At 41.6% G+C, this 23,782-nt stretch overlaps 1 protein-coding gene across 1 annotated transcript; it reads left to right on the plus strand.

Annotated features, from left to right (window-relative positions):
• Positions 1-713: 713 nt before the first annotated feature.
• Positions 714-22,426, plus strand: LOC120515155 (interferon-induced protein 44-like). The gene is made up of 7 exons (XM_039735909.1): positions 714-1,150; positions 1,346-1,397; positions 9,310-9,508; positions 13,148-13,300; positions 13,791-13,962; positions 21,900-22,000; positions 22,110-22,426. The coding sequence occupies exons 1-7, from the start codon at positions 718-720 to the stop codon at positions 22,293-22,295; spliced, it is 1,296 nt and encodes a 431-aa protein (XP_039591843.1). The 5' UTR covers positions 714-717; the 3' UTR covers positions 22,296-22,426.
• Positions 22,427-23,782: the final 1,356 nt, after the last annotated feature.

Genomic DNA, 23,782 nt, shown 5'->3' on the forward strand with positions numbered 1-23,782 from the left:
AGATAGATAGATAGATAGATAGATAGATAGATAGATAGATAGATAGATAGTGAAAGGTAGATAGATATATAGATAGATAGACTATAGATAGATAGATAGATAGATAGATAGATAGATAGATAGATAGATAGATAGATAGATATGAAAGGCACTATATAATAGATAGATAGATAGATAGATAGATAGATAGATAGATAGATAGATAGATAGATAGATAGAAGTTTATTTGTCCTCAAGTGGAGCAATTAAAATTATTTGAATGAGGGGTGAGGTGGGTGAAAGGCACTATATAATAGATAGATAGATAAGTAGATAGATGCTTGACCTATATAATAGATAGATAGATAGATTATAGATAGATTAGATAGATAGATTATATTAGGCACTATATATAGATAGATATTATTATTATTATTATTATTATTATTATTATTATTATTATTATTATTCCAGACATTAACAATATGTTCGCCAAAATATATTTGTGACACACAAGTGTACGCCTGACATTTGAGGTTGTATATCATGTTAAATTTTTTGATGGACATTTTTGGTGCTGTTGGAAAAAAAATCTTGGGTTTGAGAATTCCTTTAAAATTATGGACCACACAGGACCCTGTAAACCTTTCTTAACCTTCACCCTTGGGTTCCTGCCCTGATGAAGGTCTCTTGTGGTCCTCATTGCTCTTTTCTTTCTGCTCTCTTCCAGGTCCCACCATGGCTAGAATAACACAGCGACTAGACAAGCATTCTGAGGCGCAGCTCTTTGAGTTCTTTACAGGCCACGTGAAGTTCAGTTTGCTCCACAAGGGCAGTGTCCATGGGTTCAGTGTCAGCCAAGTACAGGAGAAGTGTGCCAAGCAAGGTCACATCATGCTGGTGGTCTATAATAAGAGAGGTATCATTGTGGGGGTCTACAGCTGCAAGGGGCTGGTGGAGTCCTCATACACTGGATGTGACTTCTATTTCAGTCCTTTTCAGAATAAGCTTAAGAAGTCATCAATTAACAAAGTGAGCTGTCAAGCGAATTGTATAACGGTTGATGATGTCATCACAATGAAGGAGATTTCAAACAACGAGCAAAATATTTCAGTGACCTTCATTAAGAGGAATTATACAACTGACGAGCTGGAGGTGTATCGAGTTGAAGGTAAGATTTCACATTGAAAACAGCACCTAGAGAAAGAAACAAAGGAGACCGTAGGCACTGCAGGGACCCTTAGGTGGGTCTCCCGCTTCTCCTAGCGTACTGCCATAATTCTTCATGGGTTCTCCTTTGGTTCCAATTCAGTTTTCCTGCTGTTACCATCACTGAGGTCTAACTTACAACTGTTTGTTTTTTCAGACCTCGGTCCTTTCCTGCCCATCCCCTGGCAAGAGCTTATCTGGACAACACAGTAAGTACCTGAAGAATGGGCGTTGCAGGTGCCAGCGAGCACAATCCACTAACTAGAGAGGACTCCACAGAGTAACCTGAGCCGATGTGGAGCCTTATGGGGTCAGCTGCAGTGTGCGTTCAGCTCAGGATCATCCCAAGATGAACCTTCTTTTTGTCCTTATTTATGCTAATGAGACGATGTTCTGGATTTAGAGCTGTTGTGGCGGTCATTGGAGCTGCGTACTTGTAGAGGATCACAACTCAGAGTGTCACTGCAGTGGCCATCTTAGAGACCAAGTTAGAGACCAAGGGCTGGTCTACTTTAGTACTCGAAACTTCACACACACAGACACACACAGATCTCATCCAATTTCAGCACTGATAATGAGTGATGGTTGCACAGCCTATCGCTCATCCACGTAAGGACAGCGTGAACAGCACACAGGTGTCCCTGGCCATGACCTACACCTAAGTCTACCTTGGGCCATGAGAGTAACCTAACCACATAAATGTTCCTGGATATAAACCTGGGCCTAAATACTGACTCATACGAACACATTTAGTTACAATCACTTACCAACCAATCACCATGATGTTCACACTATTGGGGAGTCTCCTTGAGCCCGCTAAACCCCATTAGAAAGACAGTGCCAGTCTCCTCACACTAGGTGCCCTGTGTTTACTACTTCAATCACATTACATATAAAAACACCAATAGCGGCAAACTGCACAACGACAACAACAACAACAACAACATTTATTTATATAGCACATTTTCATACAAAAAATGTAGCTTTACATGATGAAGAATCCTCTTTAATAAAACCCCTGTGCGCGTCCAGTGTCCACGTGTGTCTTCTGGTGAAGTGCGCATGCGTGCGCCGCGCCGCACATTGTACCGTGCCCCGCCCATGCGCTCGGCCCGTGGACGCACACACACTGTGGAAGCTGGGCGCGCTGTGAACGGCCCGCATGATAAGATATAAAGGACACCATTGCTGGGGAGAGTGCTGATTGGGTAGTCGCGGCAGCGCACATAAAATCCGTTGTTGGGGAGACGCCACACAAAATAATCAGTTGCACGCCCCCACAGATTAAAATACTTGCTGGGGAGACGCCACAGGCACGGTTATAAGCAGCACGCCACACATTACATCAGTTGCTGGGGACACTCTGCTGATTGCCCACTGTTGTGACAGAAAATTAAAGTCATATTACGGACATCAAAGCCAGTATTACTGTCAGAGAAAATTACAGGCATTTTATGGAAATACAAACCAGTATTATTGCGAGAGAAAATTAAAGACATATTAAAGGATGCATATTACAGCCACATACAAGCCAGTATTACTGTAGGAGAAAATATTACGGAGGTATCTACTAACAACATGCCAGCCAAAAGAAAAGGACACGTCAAGTAGAACAAAAGACACAGACAATCAAATCCTATATAAGCAACATCTCCTGGAAGAACGGTCAGCTCAACAAGTAAACATCAACAAAAGAAAAGGCTGAAAGACAAAGAAAAATACGAGCAAATAGATCGATTGAAGAAAAAGAAAATGACTGTCAGAAAAACACTAAAAGAGAAAGACTCAGAAGAGCAAACCTTAGAAAAAGATGGCATTTACTTGCCAGAGCCAGCATTCAGCCCCGGTCAGTTATATGTTGCATTATCATGAGTTAGAAGTTTTCCAGATGTTGTTCTCAAGGTTGTAGAGATTCCTGAACAAGGCAAACTGTTGCCAAACTCAGACAGAATGTGTACAAGAAATGTTGTCTATAATGAAATTGTACAGAAAAATTTCATGAGGTAAAAAAATTGAAAATTTTACCTAAATATCTTCTTCAGATATTGTGCCTTACAGATTGTTACAAAGTTTTACACTAAGGCAATGTTAATTATACTTACTGTATTATGTACGTTTCTATTTTATTTTTATTATTATTTTACTTTAGGCTTCTTGAAAAAATATTTTTGACAAAAAAAAAAAACTAAGACAAGAAACAGAATGAGGTCAAGGTCCTTGCCATTTAATATCGACTGTTCCTACTAATGTTCATGCACTACTGTTCTAGCCCCCGTTATTGTAACGGGCTTAATGTCTAATAGAAAAATAAAAGACACAGTAAGAAAATAAAATAAGTCAACATTAATTAACATACAGTAGAATAAGAGTAAGGTGGCCAATGGCCAGGGAGGACAGAAAAAACAAACAAAAAAAAAAACTCCAGATGGCTGGAGAAAAAATAAAATCTGCAGGGGCTTCCAGACCATGAGACCACCCAGTCCCCGCTGGGGACTGTCTGCACGATGACATACAGTGAATACACTTGACTTGACTTACAGTTTTCATCCTCTTTCTTTCTCGGTACGTTTAGCATTCGTTGGCTCAGAGGTTGATGCTCTTGTTGCTTCCTGAGCAGCTCTATTTTTTTCTCCACCCTAGCAGCCCACTTCTTCTCTTCTTCTGTCGGCATCTTTTGATGTTAAAACTGATTAAGTCCGTGTTTATGTTGCAATTACTTATTACGTTTTCCTTAATTTTTCACTTAGGCTGGCACTTGAGGCAGATTGAAGACTTATGAATTAGTTAAGATATGAAGAGGTAGGGGAAGTGATGGCGAAGGTGGTAGGGATGAGAATGGCACTTATATGCATGTGCCACATGGCTGCCCTGCTGGCCGCTGCAGAGAGCTGATTTTACAATAAAATAAAAATAAAAAGTGGAATAACTTTGGAGGTCAATCATCACCCCAAAAGCGGATAGTAGACGTCATGTAGTATATGTGTACCAAACTTCAGGTCAATCGGTCTAACGGTTTGCGAGCTACAGGTGATTTAAAACCTGGACAGACAAATGGAAAGCCATGGCATCATATTATATAAGAAGAAAATGTAAAGATTTAAAAGCAAACTACTATTTACTAAGATAGAATAATAGCAGTAGAAAAAAGTCTGGATATTAACAGGCTTAGAAAGCGCACTGAAGATTAGCAGCAATGTCAGAAGAGGATGTTGTCCTAAGCAGCTTTCAGTTTCAGCAGACAGGCTAATCCATGAGTTGCATTCTCCAACATCCACATGAAATGGTGTCTCCATTTCTCAGACGGTATCTGTGTTTCATGTCCTATTTTTGGTCCCTTGGACAGGATATTATTTATGTCAACATTGTCACATTAAGCAGATATGATTAGCTAGTTATCCTTGTGATTACATTAGAACAATCTGGACGATAACAGGCCATTCAGAACAATAAATCTTGCTAGTCGTATCCACTTAATTCTTTCAAAATGATATCAAGTCATAATTTTAAACACTTCACTCAGGTCTCCTCTTAATCTTTTTTTATTTAAACTGTAAAGGCTCAGCTCTTTTAATCTTTACTCATAACTCATCCCCTGTAGTCCTGGACTCGGCCTAGTCGCTCTTCTCTGGACCTTCTCTTGTGCTGTTATGTCCTTTTCGTAGCCTGGAGACCCAAACTGCACACAGGACTCCAGCTGAGGCCTCACCAGTGTGTTATAAAGATTGAGCAAAACCTCCTTGGACTAGTACTCCACACATCAAGGCGCTATATAACCTGACAGTCTGTTATTCCTCTTAGGAAACAACAGGTGCGCTTGATGTCACCAAAACAAATGAAAGTTGGGGTCCTTGACTCAGGAAAGTTTCTTGAGTAAAAAAGGCCATTACAGTCACGGTAGGAAGGAGCTTTTTCTGTGATGTGTTCTTGTAACAAATGACGCCTCCTTCCAGGAACTGTGCTAAATGTGGCAGATGGACCGGATGCGGCAAAGTCAATTGTCCTCGCTGCTTGTCTTCTCAGCACTGTGGAGGAAATAAAAGAACATAAGGTTAGCGCGAGCGCTCCCTCTCAACTCAGAGTGGTAGGACATACCTTTGAGTGAACGCTGACGGGACTGGTCGCCGCTGTTCGCCGGTAACTAGAATATTGATTTTGCTAGACTAGTGATTTTGATGCTTCAGCCTAACCTCCGTTTCATTTGAAACTTACCGATTTATTTTCTGGACGTCTGAGCTGCCTGCGGCCTCCTCGCCTACAATGTGGAGTGGTAGGATTTTGCTTGGTTAATGTTTGTTTGGAGTCTTCTGTCGCTCGTTATTCAACCTGCGACTGGCCTCCTCCAGTACCCAGCTGCTGAGCTGCTTCGACTGCGTCTTCTCCAGTCTGTGCCTTTGCTGTCGGTGCTATATTTCGACCCGGACGTCATACTTCTCCCTCGTCGGAGATACATCCATCGTGGGTCCCGCCGGAGATTCCGAACGGACGCCTCGAAAGGAATTAACTCTTTTTGGTCTGATTTTCGGCACCCTCCACATAACACAGATAGGAACGCTGACCATAGCGTGTTGGCCAGCTTAGCTCGGTCGACTAACACCACTGTCAAATGCGACAGCAACATTGTCAGCTTTGGTCTATTGAACATCCGCTCACTTACGAGCAAGGGACATCTCATTCAGGATCTCCTCATTGACCGTAAGTTTGACTTTCTCTGTTTAACTGAGACTTGGCAGCAACCTCAAGACTTTTCACAACTTAATGAATGCACCCCCCCGGGGTTTGTTTACACTTGTCAACCCCGTGCATCTGGCCGTGGAGGAGGTGTCGCGATAATTTATCGTGAGAAGTGGAAAGTCCTGCCGTTGCCTGCTCCTGCTGTTAGCTCTTTTGAATCGACTGTGTGTCAACTGTCTGGGCCAGTTCCAACCATCATTGCAACTGTCTACCGTCCTCCTAAGTCTAACAACAATTTTTTGAACGATCTTGCTACCTTCCTTACCAATCTATCTGTAATTACTCCAAATATAATTCTGCTGGGGGATTTTAATATACATCTGGACAATATCAATATCCCTCTCACTAGAGACTTTTTATCTTGCCTGGAGAGTTTTGGATACCAGCAGCACACTGATGTTCCTACCCATTGTAAAGGACATATCTTGGACCTGATTTGCTGCTCTGGTGTTGTTCCTTTTGATCTTACAGCAGATGAACTCACTATAACCGACCACTTTCTCCTCTCATTCAACGCTAAACTTACCTTTTCTGTTCCTAAGCTTCCACGTCTCATAGCCTTTCGTAACATTAAGAATATCAACTTGAATTTGCTGTCTTCTAGAATTGATTCGCAAATGGACTTTTATAATTTATCCTCTCCCATAGAACTGGTCTCATATTATGACACTTGTCTTAATGGTATTCTTAATTCTCTGGCTCCGCTAAAAACAGATCTGTTTCTTTTCCTTTTCTGCCCCTGGTTTACGCCTGAACTTCGCTTCTGAAAGCTAAAGGCAGGCAACTTGAAAGGTTGTTTAAAAAAACAGACTCTTTGTCCACAAAGAGATGTATAAAAATCATCTACTCTATTACAAGGATTGTATAGCTCAAACCAAATCTAATTATTACACTCAGTTAATTACTAGTAATACAGGTAACACCAAGTCTTTGTTTTCTTTACTTAATAATGTTACACAACCTCCAGACTCTTTACCATCTCACCTTCACTCAACTGCCTTCTGTAATTCTCTTATGTCTTTTTTCAATGAGAAAATCCAAAAGATACATCAGCACCTTGGTCCAGATCCTTTCTGTATTTCTTCTGAACTACACTCACCTATTCACTCTTTCTCTTCTTTCCAGCTTCCCACTTCCTCTGAAATCTCAGATCTCATCTGCAAATCCAAGTCATCTACTTGTCAGCTGGACCCCTGCCTACAGTTTTGGTTAAAGCCTGCCTCCCCTCTCTAGTCCCTCTTATTTCTGCCATCATTCACTCTTCTCTTACTACTGGTATTATTCCCTCATCTTTCAAAACTGCTGCTATAACCCCAATATTAAAAACCTGGTTGTGATCCTACTAATTTCAATAATTTTCACCCCATTTCTAACTTGCCCTTTATCTCCAAAATTCTTGAAAAATAGTAGCTATCCAACTTCACACCCACTTGTCTCACAATAATCTATATGAGAAGTTCCAGTCTGGTTTTGCCCCTTCATAGTACAGAAACGCACTTGTTAAAATTACTAATGACCTCCTTATGGCTGCTGATTCTGGTCTAATCACTATTCTCATCCTTCTTGATCTGAGTGCGGCCTTTGATACTATTTGTCATACCACTCTCCTTAATAGATTATCTTTGATTGGCATTACTCACACTCCACTTGATTGGTTTAGATCTTACCTTTCAGGCCGCACTCAGTTCATACAGCTTAAAACTTTCACATCCCAACCCACCGCTGTTACTTCTGGTGTGCCCCAAGGCTCTGTCCTGGGGCCTCTTCTTTATTATTTACCTTCTTCCCTTGGCAATATTTTTCGCAAATATAACATTAATTTTCACTGTTATGCTGATGACACCCAGCTCTACCTTGCTGGTAAACCCACCTCCTCTTTTCCACCACCCTCACTTATTGATTGCATTTCTGAAATTAAATCCTGGTTCTCTTCAAATTTTCTTAAATTAAACAGTGACAAACTGAGGTTCTCCTCATTGGTTCAAAATCATCATTATCCAAAACCAATAATCTTTCTTTTATTATTGATAACTCTGTTGTTTCCCCATCATCTCAGGTCAAGAGTCTGGGTGTCATCCTCGACAGTACTCTATCTTTCCAATGTCACATTAATAACATCACCCGGTCTGCTTACTTCCACTTACGTAATATTAATCGCATTCGTCCCTCCCTCACTCCTCATACTACTGCCATTCTTGTTCATAGTCTTGTCACTTCTCGGCTGGACTACTGCAATTCACTCCTCTTTGGTCTCCCTAATAAATCTCTTCACAAGCTTCAGTTAGTCCAGAATTCTGCAGCACGTATCATCACTGGAATCCCATCTTTTCACCATATTACTCCGGTCTTGCAGCAGCTTCATTGGCTCCCGATAGAGTTCCGTATTGATTTTAAGATTCTGCTACTAACTTTTAAGGCCATCCATAACCTCGCACCTCCATATCTGTCTGACCTTCTACATGTTGCCATTCCATCCCGTAACCTTAGATCCTCTTCCTCCACCCATCTGACCGTTCCTCCCGCCCGTCTAACCACCATGGGGAGCAGAGCTTTCAGCCGTTCTGCTCCCAAGCACTGGAACTCATTACCTGCGGATCTCCGAAATATCAAATCATATTCATCTTTCAAATGTAAACTTAAAACACATTTGTTTAAAATGACTTTTTCTTCTTCCTCCTGATTATAGTGGTTTTGTTTGGTTTTAATTTTTAGATTTTCTGATGTTTTAAGTTGTTTATAATTGTGTCTTTTATTTATTTATTTATTGTTTGTTCAGTGTTCTTGAGTTCTCTGAAAGGCGCCTTGTATAAATAAAATGTATTATTATTATTACCTCAGAGGTGCCTGGAGGATGATGTGTTATACATTCACTCCACCAGTGATACTCCTCAATGTCATTTTTGTTTCCTTGCCGTCTGCTGTGACTGTGTTGCTCCTCTTTTGGAGGCTGTGCCAATCATCTTCAAGCATTGACACCAGCACCTCTTACTCTGTTGGCATGAAGGTTGTTGTCCTTATGTTTCTCAAACTTGGCAGTCCAACTTATTATGGGCTTGTCCATTTTTACCATGAACACATGTAATTCCACATCATGCTGTCTGGGATTGTTGATGTGAAATGTTGTTATAACAAATAGGAATTAATTTTAAGATCCAAAGTTATCTCATCACTCTTTCAGGAGCAGACCACAGGTCGGGTTGTTTTGAAGGGGTGCTACAGAAGCTCATCTTTCACAACTCATCCACTGTATTCAATAATCGGACGTCTGTCAACCCCTCACTCAGCCTGCCAGGCCTAAATTTAAAAAAATGCAGACATGTCAGTGGGGCTTATTCCAGCACAAAGCCCAGGTACCCCTCACAGTCTCACTCATCTTCTCATCTTTTGCAGGAAGAGCAGTCAAATGAGGAACGCCATCGTCTCCTACAAGCCACCCACCAACTTGGTCACCCAGACGCGTGTGCTTCTTGTGGGTCCGGTGGGGGCAGGCAAGTCCAGCTTCATCAGCTCCGTCTACTCTGTTCTGGAAGGCGCTGTCACCTGTCAGACGATAGGCGGCACGGAGAAGGCTCAGAGTTTCACCACAAAGGTAAGGAGTCCTCTTCATTGTGGTTAATGTTCACTGAGGTTACAGTGGATCAAGGAAGGTGTGTGACATGAGGAGCAGGTCTGTGTTTGGATGACATGAACACTGAGGCACTTCCATTACATTGGTCTTTAAGAAGGTCTTTTATTGCTTTTCAGTGGGCAGCAGTTTGAGCTGTTCTGGTCTGAAGGGCTCTATAAAAGATTTTGAAACAAATAGTAAACTGGCCTCAGTAATTTAATGTACCGTTAAACATAACTCGGTCATCATAATTCAATTTTCCTGTTATGGCCAAAGCAATTTATTAACTAGATAAAGCTTTCTTTTTCAGTACATGAAAATTCTCTTCATGCCTGGCTCCGCTCACCTGCTTCAGGCCTTCAGACCCCCAGTGTCCTCTCTGTGCCTTTGCTCAGGTGTGTGAAGGTGCAGCTTGAGCTTTTAGGTCTGCATTGAGGATTGAAGGCTGAGCCATTTAATCATCCCATTGTTTGATTCATTTGTGAATCAATTTAAGGTGTGCATTAACTTGTACATCTTGCTCTTTTGGAGTAGTCATCATCATCATCAGCAGCAAGAGCGGGGAGAATCAGGCCCCTTAATTATCTATAAATTGATTTAGCACTTTGGCCTCTATACAAACAAACATTCATGAATATTTTCTGTGTTTCTTCTTTTGGTGTTTTGTATTTGATGTTGATGTGTCTTTTAATCCCATCTTTTGTGAATTGTCCTGGATGACAATCAGCTGACAGATCTTCACTTTGTTATTTTTTTATGGCATTATTCAAATTGAAACTTAATGATCACTGCTGATGGTAGTCATTGTCACACACAGTGTTTCACATGAGGCTTACTGGAGGCCATCTCCTTCCTTGGCCGCCCTCCAACTGTTCTCAGACCTTCCACAGCTCGATCCATGCAGCTCCACATTCATGCCACTCATTTGGGGTTGAAGGCAGCACCAGCTGAGATGATTTGAGCTAAGAGCTCTTCTGAGGCTCATCAGCAGCCACATCCCCATGTCTATGGATTTAAACAGAGGAATGAATTTATAATATTATAGGGTCCTTATTGTCTGGTGTATAGAACACTGTAAGTTTTGAGTAGAACTACTTTAGTTGTCTGCAAGTGCTTCTGTTTAAGGTCTTATCATGTCACTAACTCTCCCATCCCACTCCTGACAGTGTGGTCACTGTCTCTGGTACTCTTTGTCTCTCCCACAGGCTCCACCCCTTCTAACAGTGTGTGTGTGTGTGTGTGTGTGTGTGCCTCCCCCACCCCCTCTCTGTCAGGCCTCACTCCTTCTAGCAGGGTCTCTTTCTCAAGCTCTTAACATTTTAACAGTCCTCATAACTTTTTCTGATATCCCCCCAAAACCTCTTCCAGGCTCCATCCTTTATGACATGATTTCTGTACCGACTCCACCTCCTCTAAAAGCATTTGTCTCTCTCTCTCTCTCTCTCTCTCTTCTTTCCCAGGCTCCACCCCTTCTGAGAGTATGATTGTCTGTCTCTTTCAGTCATTCACAGACACTACTCCTTTTCACAGCATCGCTTTCCCTGTCTTCCTCTATCCTTACTGCATGTTCTGCCCCTTCAAACAGTGTCTCTCTCTGTCTCCTTCCCCTTCTCTCTGTCTTGCCGGTCTTGTCCCTTCTAGAAAGGTCTCTTTCCCCAGCTCTGTCCCTTTAAACAGTGCTTCAAACTCTCTCTCTCTCACTTCCAGGCCCCATCTTTCCTGAAATGGTCTCTCTACCAGACTCTGCCACGTCTGACAACATCTCTCCTTTATCACTGTCTCTATTTTGCAAGCCCCACCCCTTATGACAGCATTTCTCCATCTTTCTTTCTCTCCCAGGCTCTACCTCTTCTGATGGCGCGTCTGTCTGTCTCTTTCTCTTCCTGTCTCTCATAAACCCCACCTTTTTTTGGTAGCATCACCTTCCTTCTCTTATTCTGACTTTCTCACAAGCTCCGCCCCTTCTAACAGCACCTCTCTCTCTAACCTCCTTTCTGCCCATCCCCCTGTCACTTCTGTCAGCATCTCTCTGTCCTGCTCTCGCTTTATCACAAGCCACGCCCCTTCTCACAATGTCTCTTTCCCAAGCCACGCCCCTTCTAATGGTGCTTCTAATCCTCTTTCTCTCTCTCAGGTCCATTTGGCTTCGACACAATTTTAATGCCAAAAATGCCATTGGATCTTTCATTTAGGAGCAGGATGAAGCTTGTTTTAGTAATAAAGCTAGAGAATCAGATAGACAGGGAAATGAATTCATCAAATGTGGAGGATATCCGGATGAATACAGAGATCAGAACCAGAATGCACAGGCAGGCCAAATGTCAAATAAGAGACAGAGATCACAGTCAAAAAGAAGCAATACGACATACTGACTACATAAATGTGTCTTCCCTAAATAATTAAAGACATTGAGAACACTAATTCACCAACCTTATATTATTTCGCTTGTGTACGTCCATGCTCGATATAAACAACTACTATATCCCTACACAATAACAGCGAGGTGTTCCTGGCAGAGAACCTATGTGGTCTTAGGTTTATCTTAAAGTCTTCAGTTCTTCAATGTGATCGATTATCGACTGTGGTAATTGACTGTTTATTCACTGCATACTTTGCTACTGACCGAACTGCATTATGACACCACCATTTTACACCTCCTTTTTCCTTCACTTCAAAGGAAGCCTTCCAAAAAATGAAAAGGCACATACAGCATAGCTGCGACCAACAAAAACGTTCTCGCTGGCCTACATACTCACACCAACACACAGGATTAGAAACATCGACATCACGCCAGACCGGCGAGCACAGGCCTTAGAACAACAAAGACACCGTATGACAAACCACAGAGCGACATTATCCGAAGATCAGCGGCAGCAAGTCTTTCACCTGGACAGTTAATGAAAAAATGAATTACACACACAAAACCCATCTGAAGAGCAGCGGCAAACTGCCAGACAACAAGAAACATTACGACGGAAAAACCACAGGGATTCCATAACACTGACAACTCAACACAAGACATTCCCTTTATATTACGATGTAAGCAATTCCCCGTTCGTTTAGCATATTGTATCACCAAGTCACAATGACAAACGTTTAGTAACGTCGGAGTTTATTTGCCAGGCCTTGTTTTTACCCATGGCCAGTTGTACACTACATTTTACACAGTTACATCGAAACCTGAGTTAAACGTACAGGTACTTGCAGGTTACACACAGGGGAATATTTTCGCTGACAATAACATTGCAACAAATTGCATTTTCTGACAATTATTATAGACATCGGTATAGTCCATTACCTGACAGCCACACTTCACACATACTGACGTACATATTGCGCTGCATTTCCCTTCTTATCCAATATGTTTGGTTAACCTGCTCCTGTTACACTTTGTATTGTAATTATTCAGGCTGTTGTACAGTAAGTGACTATAAAAACATCCCATAGTAATCAAGTGTCTATTCTAATATTGAGTCACTATTTATTAAAATAATATCCTTTCTTACTGTAACGTGTGATGTTCTTCTCTCCCTCATTTTCATTTTATTAACGCTTTTATTCTTGCCAAGTTTTCGCCAGCACGGTTTGCCAGTATATAACTAAAGTCCCTTTCCTTTACAGTTTAGATCGTACAACATCAAAGCTGTCCGAGGTGGAAAGGCGACCTCTTTAGTTTTGTGCGACATGATGGGGATGGGAGATGCGGAAGTGTCTGGAGTGAATGTGAAGGATGTGCTGGAGGTGATCAAGGGACACGTGCCAGAGAGGTACAAGGTGAGTTTGACTAGCTGGTCTCATTTTACTTTTGGTCCTTTTGAACATATTCCAGATCCCCAGTTGAGTTGGAAGATAGGTGTCTTCACTTCAGGGTGCCTGACCTTTCAAGGTCTGTCAGATGAGCAATCACTGTAGGGGCTCTCCATGCCACCTTTATCAGGCTATCCCATATCCTCCTGTTTTTGGAATTCCTCCTCTAATTCAGTAGCCAAGTGTCCCCACCAGCTGTTACCCCAGCAGACTAGGGATATCAAAACACACACAGTATGAAAATCCATCACTCGGCCTGTAAATGCAAACACACGGGCATCGCCCTCTGCTATCCACTGAAGACCTTTTTGGAAAGCTATGAATTCAGATGAACTCTTCTAATAAGAATGGTTCCTTTGTTGTCTTCTAAACCTCCAGGAGTTTCTCACATGGTCCAGATCTGCTATTTCAAGTCAGAGTTGTACTCACCTGGAGTTCTTTATGTTTCCATTGACAGTTCAATCCGTCAGAAGCCATTTCCCAGGACTCCACAGGCTATGTCAGTGAACCAACATTGAAGCATAAAATTGCTTGCGTGGTTTTTGTGTTCAGCGCCAAAGACTTGAATGGCTACTCTAAAACTCTCCTGGATAACCTGAAGGAGCTGCAGCTGCATATCAGAGACCTTGGTAAGTGAAGAGCTTCGTGGTTTAATCCAGCCGTCATATTTATCTGATCTCCACATGGATGCACAGATCCATCATGACACGCTTATAGGAAAATGAATAGAAGCATACTGAATATACAACCAAAAAATGAGGCCAATATGTGGACATCAGGGCCAGACGGTGGGCCATAAGGTGTAGACTAATGAGGTACAGTTTGAAATATCTATATGTGTAAATTGCCATGCCATTTCCTCCTTTAAGTGAGCAGGGTGAAGAGGAATAGAGAGAAGTGACTTTTCTTATTTTATACCATTAAAATGTTTATGTCAAACAGTACTGTGCAAAAGTCTTGGGCACTTCAGAGAGTTCACAAAAATTCTTGCCTTAAATGGTTATTTTATATCTACTGAATTAGTGTTTAGTGTTAGAAAAGTGTATTTTAGTTCTCCAAACACTCATTTTGCAAAAACTGATGGAACTGATAGAATAAATAAATGCATATATAGACAGCCACAGCTGCCCATAACAATATATATAGGACAGTACTGGGGCTCCAGCACCTCAAACACAACACAAGAGAAACCGGGAACAAGTTAAAAAGCACAAAGAGTATTATTATTATGTGGAAAACTCTTACATCAGTGTTTCCCACCATAGCCACAAATATATGATTGGCACAGCACACAATGACTCATCTTTCTCTCTCTCTCTCGTGGTTTTTGCCTCCTCTGCTCCTCCCAGCAAATTTCATTTGCACGTGTTAGAACATTAGGACACTCGAGACGAGAACAGGCCATTCAGCCCAACAAAGCTCGCCAGTCCTCTCAACAAAAAAACATCAAGTCGAGTTTTGAAAGTCCCTAACGTCTTACTGTCCACCACACTACTTGGCTTATTCCAAGTGTCTATCGTTTTTTGTGTAAAGAAAAACGTCCTCATGTTTGTGTGAAATTCACTCTTCACAAGTTTCCAACGGTGTCCTGTGTTCTTGATGAACTCATTTTAAAGTCACAGTCTTGATCCACTGGACTAATAACCTCCATAATTTTAAACACTACAGTCAGATCTCCTCTTAATCTCCTTTAAAGGCTCAGCTCTTTTAATCTTTCCTCATAATTCATCCCCTGTAGACCCCATATTCAGCCTAGTCGCTCTTCTCTAGACCTTCTATTGTGCTGTTATGTCCTTTTTGTAGCCTGGAGACCAAAACTGCACACAGGTCTCCAGATGAGGCCTCACCAGTCTGTTATAAAGCTTGAGCAGATCCTCCTGTGACTTGTATTCCACACGTCAAGGCGCTATATAACCTGACAGTCTGTTAGCCTTCTTAATGGCTTCTAAACACTGTCAGGAAGTCGATAGCTTAGAGTCCACAACGACTCCTCAATCCTTCTCATAAGGATAAGGGTTGCTAAGGGTTGTTTGTCTGTTATTAAAACCAACAAACCACTGGGCCCTGAAGTTTGACCTTGGCCTCAATTTAGAGCTTATGTCATCATGGGGGTAACATGTCTGAAGAGTTGGCCACAACATTGGGATTTGGGTCCTTTACACAGGAAATCGAGAAATGGTGCCACACTGCGGTAAACAGGAAACCAACAGCCACGCAGGCACATGGCATTGCTGACAGAAACAGAAGCACGGTGAACTCTGTTTACAGTACAAGACATTACAGCCACCTTACCAGAGTGCCCCGGGGTGCTGCGTTTTGTGGGAGATGTGACAGTAAAACAACAACAGCAGCATGGGCATGTGAAATGTCACATAAAAATTGTAACACTGGCCTTCCTCTGCCACATTCTTTGGCTTCAGGTCCTCTGTGAGACTAGTGGGAGCGCATCCAAAAGAGCTGGCTAGCGAGTATAGAAGATTATCCACCCCAGAATTTAATACAATCCAACGTGTTAGCTATATATTGAAATGCAGTGCATATGCGCGTTGTGTATTTTACATTAACTTAGTTTTATTGTGTCATAATTAAAAAAAAAATCTAACAAATTATCAATTGCTTTTCATTACAGCACATAATATTTGTGCCAGTTTAAAATGCAATACAAAAGCGTAAAGTATTGCATTTTAATTCATGTCCATAGGTCACAAGTCTTAACTAAAAACAAAGCAAATTTACTCCGAGTGGATTAAATTTCATTAGATAAATCAAGACAAGAAGAGGCTATCCAGCCCAAGCTCACAAGGCTTATCCTATTAATTCTTCTAAAATAACATCAAGTTGAGTTGTGAAGGTCCCAAAAGTCTTCCTGTCTACCATACTACCTGGTAGCTTACTTCATGTGTCTGTGGCTGTCTGTGTAAAGAAAACTTCCTAACGTTTGTGCGAAACTTTACATTACCAAGTGTCCAACTGTGTCCCGTGTTCTTGTTGAACTCATTTTAAAGTCACTGTCTCAATCCATTGGACTAATTCCTCTTCATAATTTCAAACACTTCTTTTATGGTTTAGGTTAAAATGAGAAGGCTCAACTCTTTTAATCTTTCCTCATATCTCACCCCCTGTGGTGTTGGAATCAGTCTAGTTGTTCTCGTCTGGACTTTTTCCAACGCTGCTATGTCCTTTTTGTAGACTGAAGACCCAAAGCTGCACACAGGACTCCAGATGTGGCCTCACCAGTGTGTTATAAAGCTTCAGCAGAACCTCCTTGGACTTGTACTCCATTATACTGTAATAACTGTATAACCTGCCATTCTTAATGTCTTCTGAACACTGTCTGGCAGTTGATAGTGTCCAGTCCTCTACAACTCCTAAATCCTTCTCATAAGACATGCTTTCGATTTTCAGACCTCCCATTGTGTAATCAAACCTTATATTGTTACTTTACATTGACTGACATTAAATTTCATTTTCCACAAATCTACCCAAGCCCGTCTGCTTTCTAAGTCCCTCTGTGATGATTCAAAGGGTTCCCGATTATCTGCCAATCCACCTATCTTGGTATTATCTGCAAACTTAACCAGCTTGTTACTTCTATTCTACGAAAGTAGAAAAGAAGAGGGCCGCTAGGGTGGAGAAAAGAAGAGCTGCTCAAGGAGCGGCAAGCGCATCAACCTCTGAGCAAACGAATGATAAACGTACAGAGAAAGAGTCTGAAAACTATAAGTCAAGTCAAGTGTATGGATATTTTCTACAAAAAAGGAAATGAAAATTAAAATTATAAAATGAAAATACAATTTCTTTTGTAATCTCATTTTCAAAGTCTACACGTAAGAATGGTGCAAAAACTTAAAACGATATGACACCATTTGCAATTTCATTTTCATCCTGAACAACATTGAACATGGAAGAAAGAAAAGTAAAAAGCAAACGAGCACTGATGCCACCTGCTGCTCACTGAATTTTCATTTTCCACTTTGCATTTTCACTTTCACGTTCTCGACATGCAAATGGGCAGGGCTTTGCACCTCGATTTCCCACAATTCTTTGTTCTTCGTAGATTTTTCCACTTTAAGTGACAGAATACTTCTCACTTTGATTATGTTTAATTTAGTTGATTTTCATATTTTCACCTCTGTAATGCGAGCTTCACTGTGAAACCGTCTCACAAAATCCGAAGACCTTGCATAATTCAATCCATAGAGCATGAGAGAGAGAGAGATATCTACTTACAGTGGAGAGGACGCTGGCGTTGAATGTTCGCAGCTTCTCCCTCTGAGTTTTATGAGTTTTATATTACTAATTTATTATTTTACTTTTACTTTTTTGTACTGTATTATCGTCTGCCGTGGGGTTTTACGGATTTTACCAAGTTTTATTAAGTTTTAGCTGACTACTCACTTGTTGCCCGGATATACTGTTTTACCGTCTGCCGTGGATTTTACGGATTTTATCAAGTTTTTGCGGTCCACTTACCTGATGCCCGGATTTTCTGTTTTATTGTCTGCTTTGGATTTTACGGCGCTGTCTGGATAGCATCTCTCCTTTCTTCTTCATTCAGAATGGCGCTCAGTTATTCCAGCTCACAACTCCGCCGACTTAATCTCACAACCACTCCTGAAATTAACATCTCCATCATTAAAGAACTTGGACTCCTTCGCCGTCCTCGATACACTCATAGAGGCTCCGGTCGAAAGTTCATCTTCCATAACCAGCCAAAGTGCTCTGCTCCCAATATTCCATCTTTCTGGTCACCTGTCGCACGTTTGACGCGTCATCAGAGCACCGTCATTCCAACTACTATCAACTCTGAAAGTATCGTGAGATCTTTGCGCTCCAGCATGGGAAACACCAGAGCTATTGAGAGAAACACCGTGAGATTCTCACATCCCCGCCTGGTTGTATTTTGTGGAGTTGATTCTAAGCTGCGTGGAGTGGATTTTAATGTTTTGCGACCAGTACAGAGATTGACCTCACAGTCATTAGTCAAATTTGAACTGTTTAACTCTCAATCCATCTGCAATAAAGCCACACTGATTGAAGAACACATCAGGGAGAAAGGACTTGACTTCATGTGTCTGACAGAAACATGGCACCAGTCAGAGGTTTACTCTGCCCTAAATGAAGCCTGTCCTCCTGGCTACAGTTACTTGGAAGCAGCTCGCAGCACTGGGCGTGGTGGTGGCTTAGCTATCATCCACCGTCAGGATTTGGGGTTGTCCCATATCTTTATACCTGCAACATCCTCCTGCGAGTGCCTTGCATTTAAATGTAAGCCTCCTTTTCCCATGACTGTTCTCCTTATCTACCAACCTCCAAAACCCAACTCTGCTTTCATCCCTGAAATGACTGATCTTCTCACAACACTCTGTGCTACCTCTGCCAACATCATAATTCTAGGAGATATAAATATTCATGTTGACAATCCCACAGGTTATCTCAATGCTGATTTCCTTGAGCTATTGGATTCTCTCAATCTACAACAACATGTTGATGTCCCGACACATTCCAGGGGTCACACACTTGACCTGGTCATTTCAAATTCTGCCTTAATCAGTAACCTACAGGTATATGATCTTGGTATTTCAGACCACAAAGTAGTGTCAATGGAGCTGCCCTTTCTTTCCCCCCATATCAAACTAAAACGACAGATCCATTTCAGAAATCTGAAGAACATCAATGTGGATGCCTTGGCCCTGGACCTTAAACTTCTCTCCTCTGACCCTACCAGCTCCCTCTCTGTTGCTGACCTTGTGGACTTTTACAACCAGTCCCTGAGCAGTCTCCTGGACTTCCATGCCCCCTTAACATCCAGGTCCTTCTCATTCTCGTGCTCAGCACCTTGGTACACCTGCGAACTGCGAAAAATGAAGACGACTGGGCGTGTCCTTGAGCGCGTTCAAGGCCTCTGGGCTGACTGTCCACAAACAGGCTTACAGGGAACACAAGAGGGCGTATGCAGAAGCTCTGAAGGTTGCACGGTCCAGGTTCTATTCCACCATCATCAGCAACAGTTCCAGGAACCCCAAAAAACTTTTTTCAATTATAAATCACCTTCTCAAACCTCCTTCACCTTCCCACTCTGAGGCCACCGATGAGAGGTGCAATATGCATATCAATTTCTTCAAACAAAAAGTTGATAACATCCGCTTACACCTCTCCACCACGGATATCCTGCCCCCAACTGTCGACCTACTGTCTGAGACTGTCCAGCCCCTTTGCTCCTTCTCTGTTGCCACACGGGAAGAGGTGGAGGACGTCATCAGGAAAATGAAACTGTCTACCAGTTCCCTGGACCCTTTCCCCTCAGCTTTACGGAGGGCCAACGTCTCTGCCGTCTCTCCACTTATCACCAGGATCATAAACCAGTCCCTTTGGCTGGCCATATTCCTTCTTCACTAAAACTGCTGTCATCAGACCCTACTGAAAAACCCACCCTGGATTCTGAAGTTCTCTCCAATTATAGGCCGATCTCCAATCTTCCATTTCTCTCTAAAGTTCTGGAAAAAATAATTGCAACTCAACTTCATGACCACCTCAAACTGAATAATCTGTTTGAAAAGTTTCAGTCTGGTTTCAGCCCTGGCCATAGCACCGAAACAGCCCTGGTCAGGGTCACCAATGATCTTCTGATAACAGCAGATACTGGTTCCCCTTCTTTACTCATCCTCCTTGACCTGACAGCTGCTTTTGACACAATAGACCACAACATTCTCCTTCACCGCCTGAAATACACCATTGGACTCTCTGGAAATGTTCACAATTGGTTCACATCTTACCTGACCGGCAGAACTGAGCACGCGCCCTGGGCAGCGCAAAATCTCATACCCACAACGTCACTTGTGGTGTCCCACAGGGCTCTGTGCTAGGCCCCATCCTTTTTACCATCTACATGCTCCCCCTTGGAAATGTCATTAGCAGACATGGTTTATCTTTTCACTGCTATGCTGATGACACTCAGCTTTACCTCAGGACTACCCCCACCTCCTCTACTGCTCCTCTGCCAATCTCTACATTGACTACCTGCCTGGAGGAGATAGAGGCGTGGATGAGGCTCAATTTTCTTCAGCTAAACAGATCCAAAACAGAAGCCATCTTAGTTGGCACATCACACCATCTCCGCTCTTCTACCATCACCAGTATCACTTTGCTGGCCAAAACATTCCCTTTCCACATCTGTCACCAACTTGGGTGTTAAAATGGACCCTCAACTCACCTTTGACGCCCACATCGAACACCTCTGTAAGTCTTCCTTCTACCACCTCAAGAATATCGCTAAACTCCGACCAACTCTCACCCTGGAAGATGCAGAGAAGCTGTCCATGCCTTTGTCTCCTCCAGGTTGGATTACTGTAATGCGCTCCTCATCGGGATTCCTGGCAAGAGTATTCAGAGACTCCAGTATATTCAGAATTGCGCTGCCAGGATCCTGATGAGGGTGCGAAAGCATGACCATATCTCCCCAATCCTGAAAACCCTTCACTGGCTCCCTGTTCACTCAGAATTGAGTTCAAGGTTGTTCTCCTCACCCATCAGTGCATCTATGGACATGCCCCCCTTTACTTACAGGAACTCCTTACCCCTCATACCTCCTCACGCACTCTCGCTCCGTACACACTAACACTCTCCAAGTCCCTAGAACCAAGCTTCGCAGTATGGGTGATAGGGCTTTTCATCTGTGGCCGAGACTGTGGAACGCCCTCCCTGACTACCTGAGAGCCCCAGTCGACTGATGTTTTAAACGGAATCTAAAACTCATCTTTTAGAAAGATATTTTGTTAAAGTATACATAGATTTTCTTGTTTATTATTTTTGTTTTTACTCTGTAGCACTTTGAGATTTCTAAAATATGAAGTGCAATATAAATAAATTATTATTATTATTATTATAATTGCATTTCTGAACTAATTAATATGCTATTTAATTACAATATTTAACATGACAAAAATGTGCCTTTATTACGACATAATTTACATGTATTTACACTGAAGTGGAAATTGGATGATTTGTATTTTTGTATTTTTGTAGTATTGAACAATAAATGTACACCTCTGCAGTTTTCACCTCCTCCTCCTCCTCCTTTGTCCCATTCATCTGTGGTTGATCGCTGGCTCGATCTGAATATTTATTGTTATTAGGAGCTGAAAAGATCAAAATCACGTGACTTAAACACAGTCGAGGTGAGAAGTATTCTATCGATTGAAGTGGCTACAGCTACGAAGGACAAAGAACTGTGGGAAATCGAGCTGCAAAGCACCGCCCACTGACCCACACTAATTACAATATACTTGCCTGATGAAAATGCAAAGTGAAAAATTAAAATTCAGTGAGCAGTAGGTGGCGCCAGTGCTTATTTGTGTTCTTTAATTTTGATTTTTGAAGCTTCATTGCTGTTTAAACTGGAAATGAAATTGCAAATGGTGTCATTTTATTTTATTTTTAATTTTACCAGCATTCTTGCATTTTCATTTTATAATTTTAATTTCATTTCATTTTTTGCTGAAAATACCTACCACAGGGCACCACTCTTCTTCTTTTTATGCTCTGTCATTTTCTGTTTGTGTCCTAGGAGTCCCACTTGTTGCTCTTTTGACTCACACCGATAAAGTCTGCCATGTCGTTAACCAAAATGCAAGCATGATGTACTTTAGCAGGCACGTCCAGGACAAGGTAAGCACTAACGATGTATGTCTTATCACAGTACATTATTCATAAATGTGTAGCAAGGCAATGGAGGTCATGTATGCCCACCTCATTGACGTTTCATCCTGTGTTGCAGGTCCACACTGTTGTTAATCTGTTCGGCCTGCCCTTGTCCTGCATCTTCCCAGTGAAAAACTACTCATCCAAGCTGATGTTGGACTGCAACACTGACATCCTCATCCTCAACACTCTGGAGCTCATCCTGCGATACACTGACTTGTTTTATGAGGACTGTGAGGTCTTCACGGCTGATAAGTCATAAGAGTTTAAGATGGTGACTCCCTGTCAACTGCTGATTGATCAGACACATTTATTTGTGAATTATCTGAACCAGTCCATAATAAATCATGACACCTCGAGGTTATCATTCTCAAGGTGCCCATTCCAAGCCTACCAATAAAGTTCATTGCATTTTACATTCCAACAAACGGTGCTTGCAACCCACTCTATAGTATAACCTAATAATGGAAATTATAAATACAAAAAAAGATAGGAAATAAAAATGACTGATAGAACAAGGACTAATCCCATTGGAACCCACTGACTGTCACACTGGTGGTATGATGGCAGGGGTCTAAAATTCGGGTAACTGTGATTTAGCTACCCAAATGAGGGCAGACCACCAGAATGTATAATGGATCTATCTATCTATCTATCTATCTATCCTTTACTATCTATCTATCTATCTATCTATCTATCTATCTATCTATTATATAGTGCCTTTCATATCTATCTATCTATCTATCTAGTCTATCTATCTATCTATCTATTATCTATAGTATCTATCTATTATATAGTGCCTTTCATATCTATCTATCTATCTATCTATCTATTATATAGTGCCTTTCATATCTATCTGTTTTGCGATTTGTTTGATGTTCAGCAGAACTGGCTGCTCTTCTTTATCTTTTTGCCATTATGGTGGTTATCACTTTGTTTTTCGATCACTTTGCCATAAACACTCTACCACAGGATATTTGTGTCTTTTATTGACATTTAATAAAGTTTGATACTCACTGATCTATAAACATAATATTTACACCTAATTAATTTACACCTTATTAATTGTGAACATGCATGTATTGTACCTTGGGTGCTTATCAATAGAGGGACTTGCAGGGACTGTAATTTTATTACAATAAATTTTTCTGGCCACCGGTTTGCTGCAAACTTTTTTGTTATTATTTCTTTAAAGAGTAAAGTGTGCCACGTTCAAGATCATTTATTTCTTGTGAATGTACTTCTGTGTCATGGCTGCTTCTTTTTCCTCATTCTTTGTCACTTAGTCACCTTCTGTGGCGTGCTGAACACTCAGCAGATGTCACTTCTGCTCTTTTTCTTTCTGCCATCATGGTGGTTATCACTCAGTTTCTCAATCACTTGGCCATGTATTACAAAATACATTCCAACAGGTTGGACATCAAAACATTTTCACCAAATATTTTTCTCCAAACTCTGAAGTTTAAACCAATTACAGCAAATTCACTGATGTTGTCTTTCTTCTTCACTCAATAAACTGACCAGCTTTAATTTATCTTCTGATGGTGGCGATGATAAGCATTTGACAAGAGATGTTGGTTGGCATGTAATAAATGATATCAATGGGCACGAGTTTTGTCGCCCTATAAAATCAAATCAACCCTGTCTGTTGTCTTACAGCACCAAATGTTTTATGGTGGGAAGGCTTTTGGGGAGCACCCTTCCTTTAAACATAAATCCCCTTTTGTCAAATGAACAGATTCTTCACCT

The sequence above is a fragment of the Polypterus senegalus genome, chromosome 14, assembly GCF_016835505.1.
Source record: "Polypterus senegalus isolate Bchr_013 chromosome 14, ASM1683550v1, whole genome shotgun sequence".
Lineage (NCBI taxonomy): Eukaryota > Metazoa > Chordata > Cladistia > Polypteriformes > Polypteridae > Polypterus > Polypterus senegalus.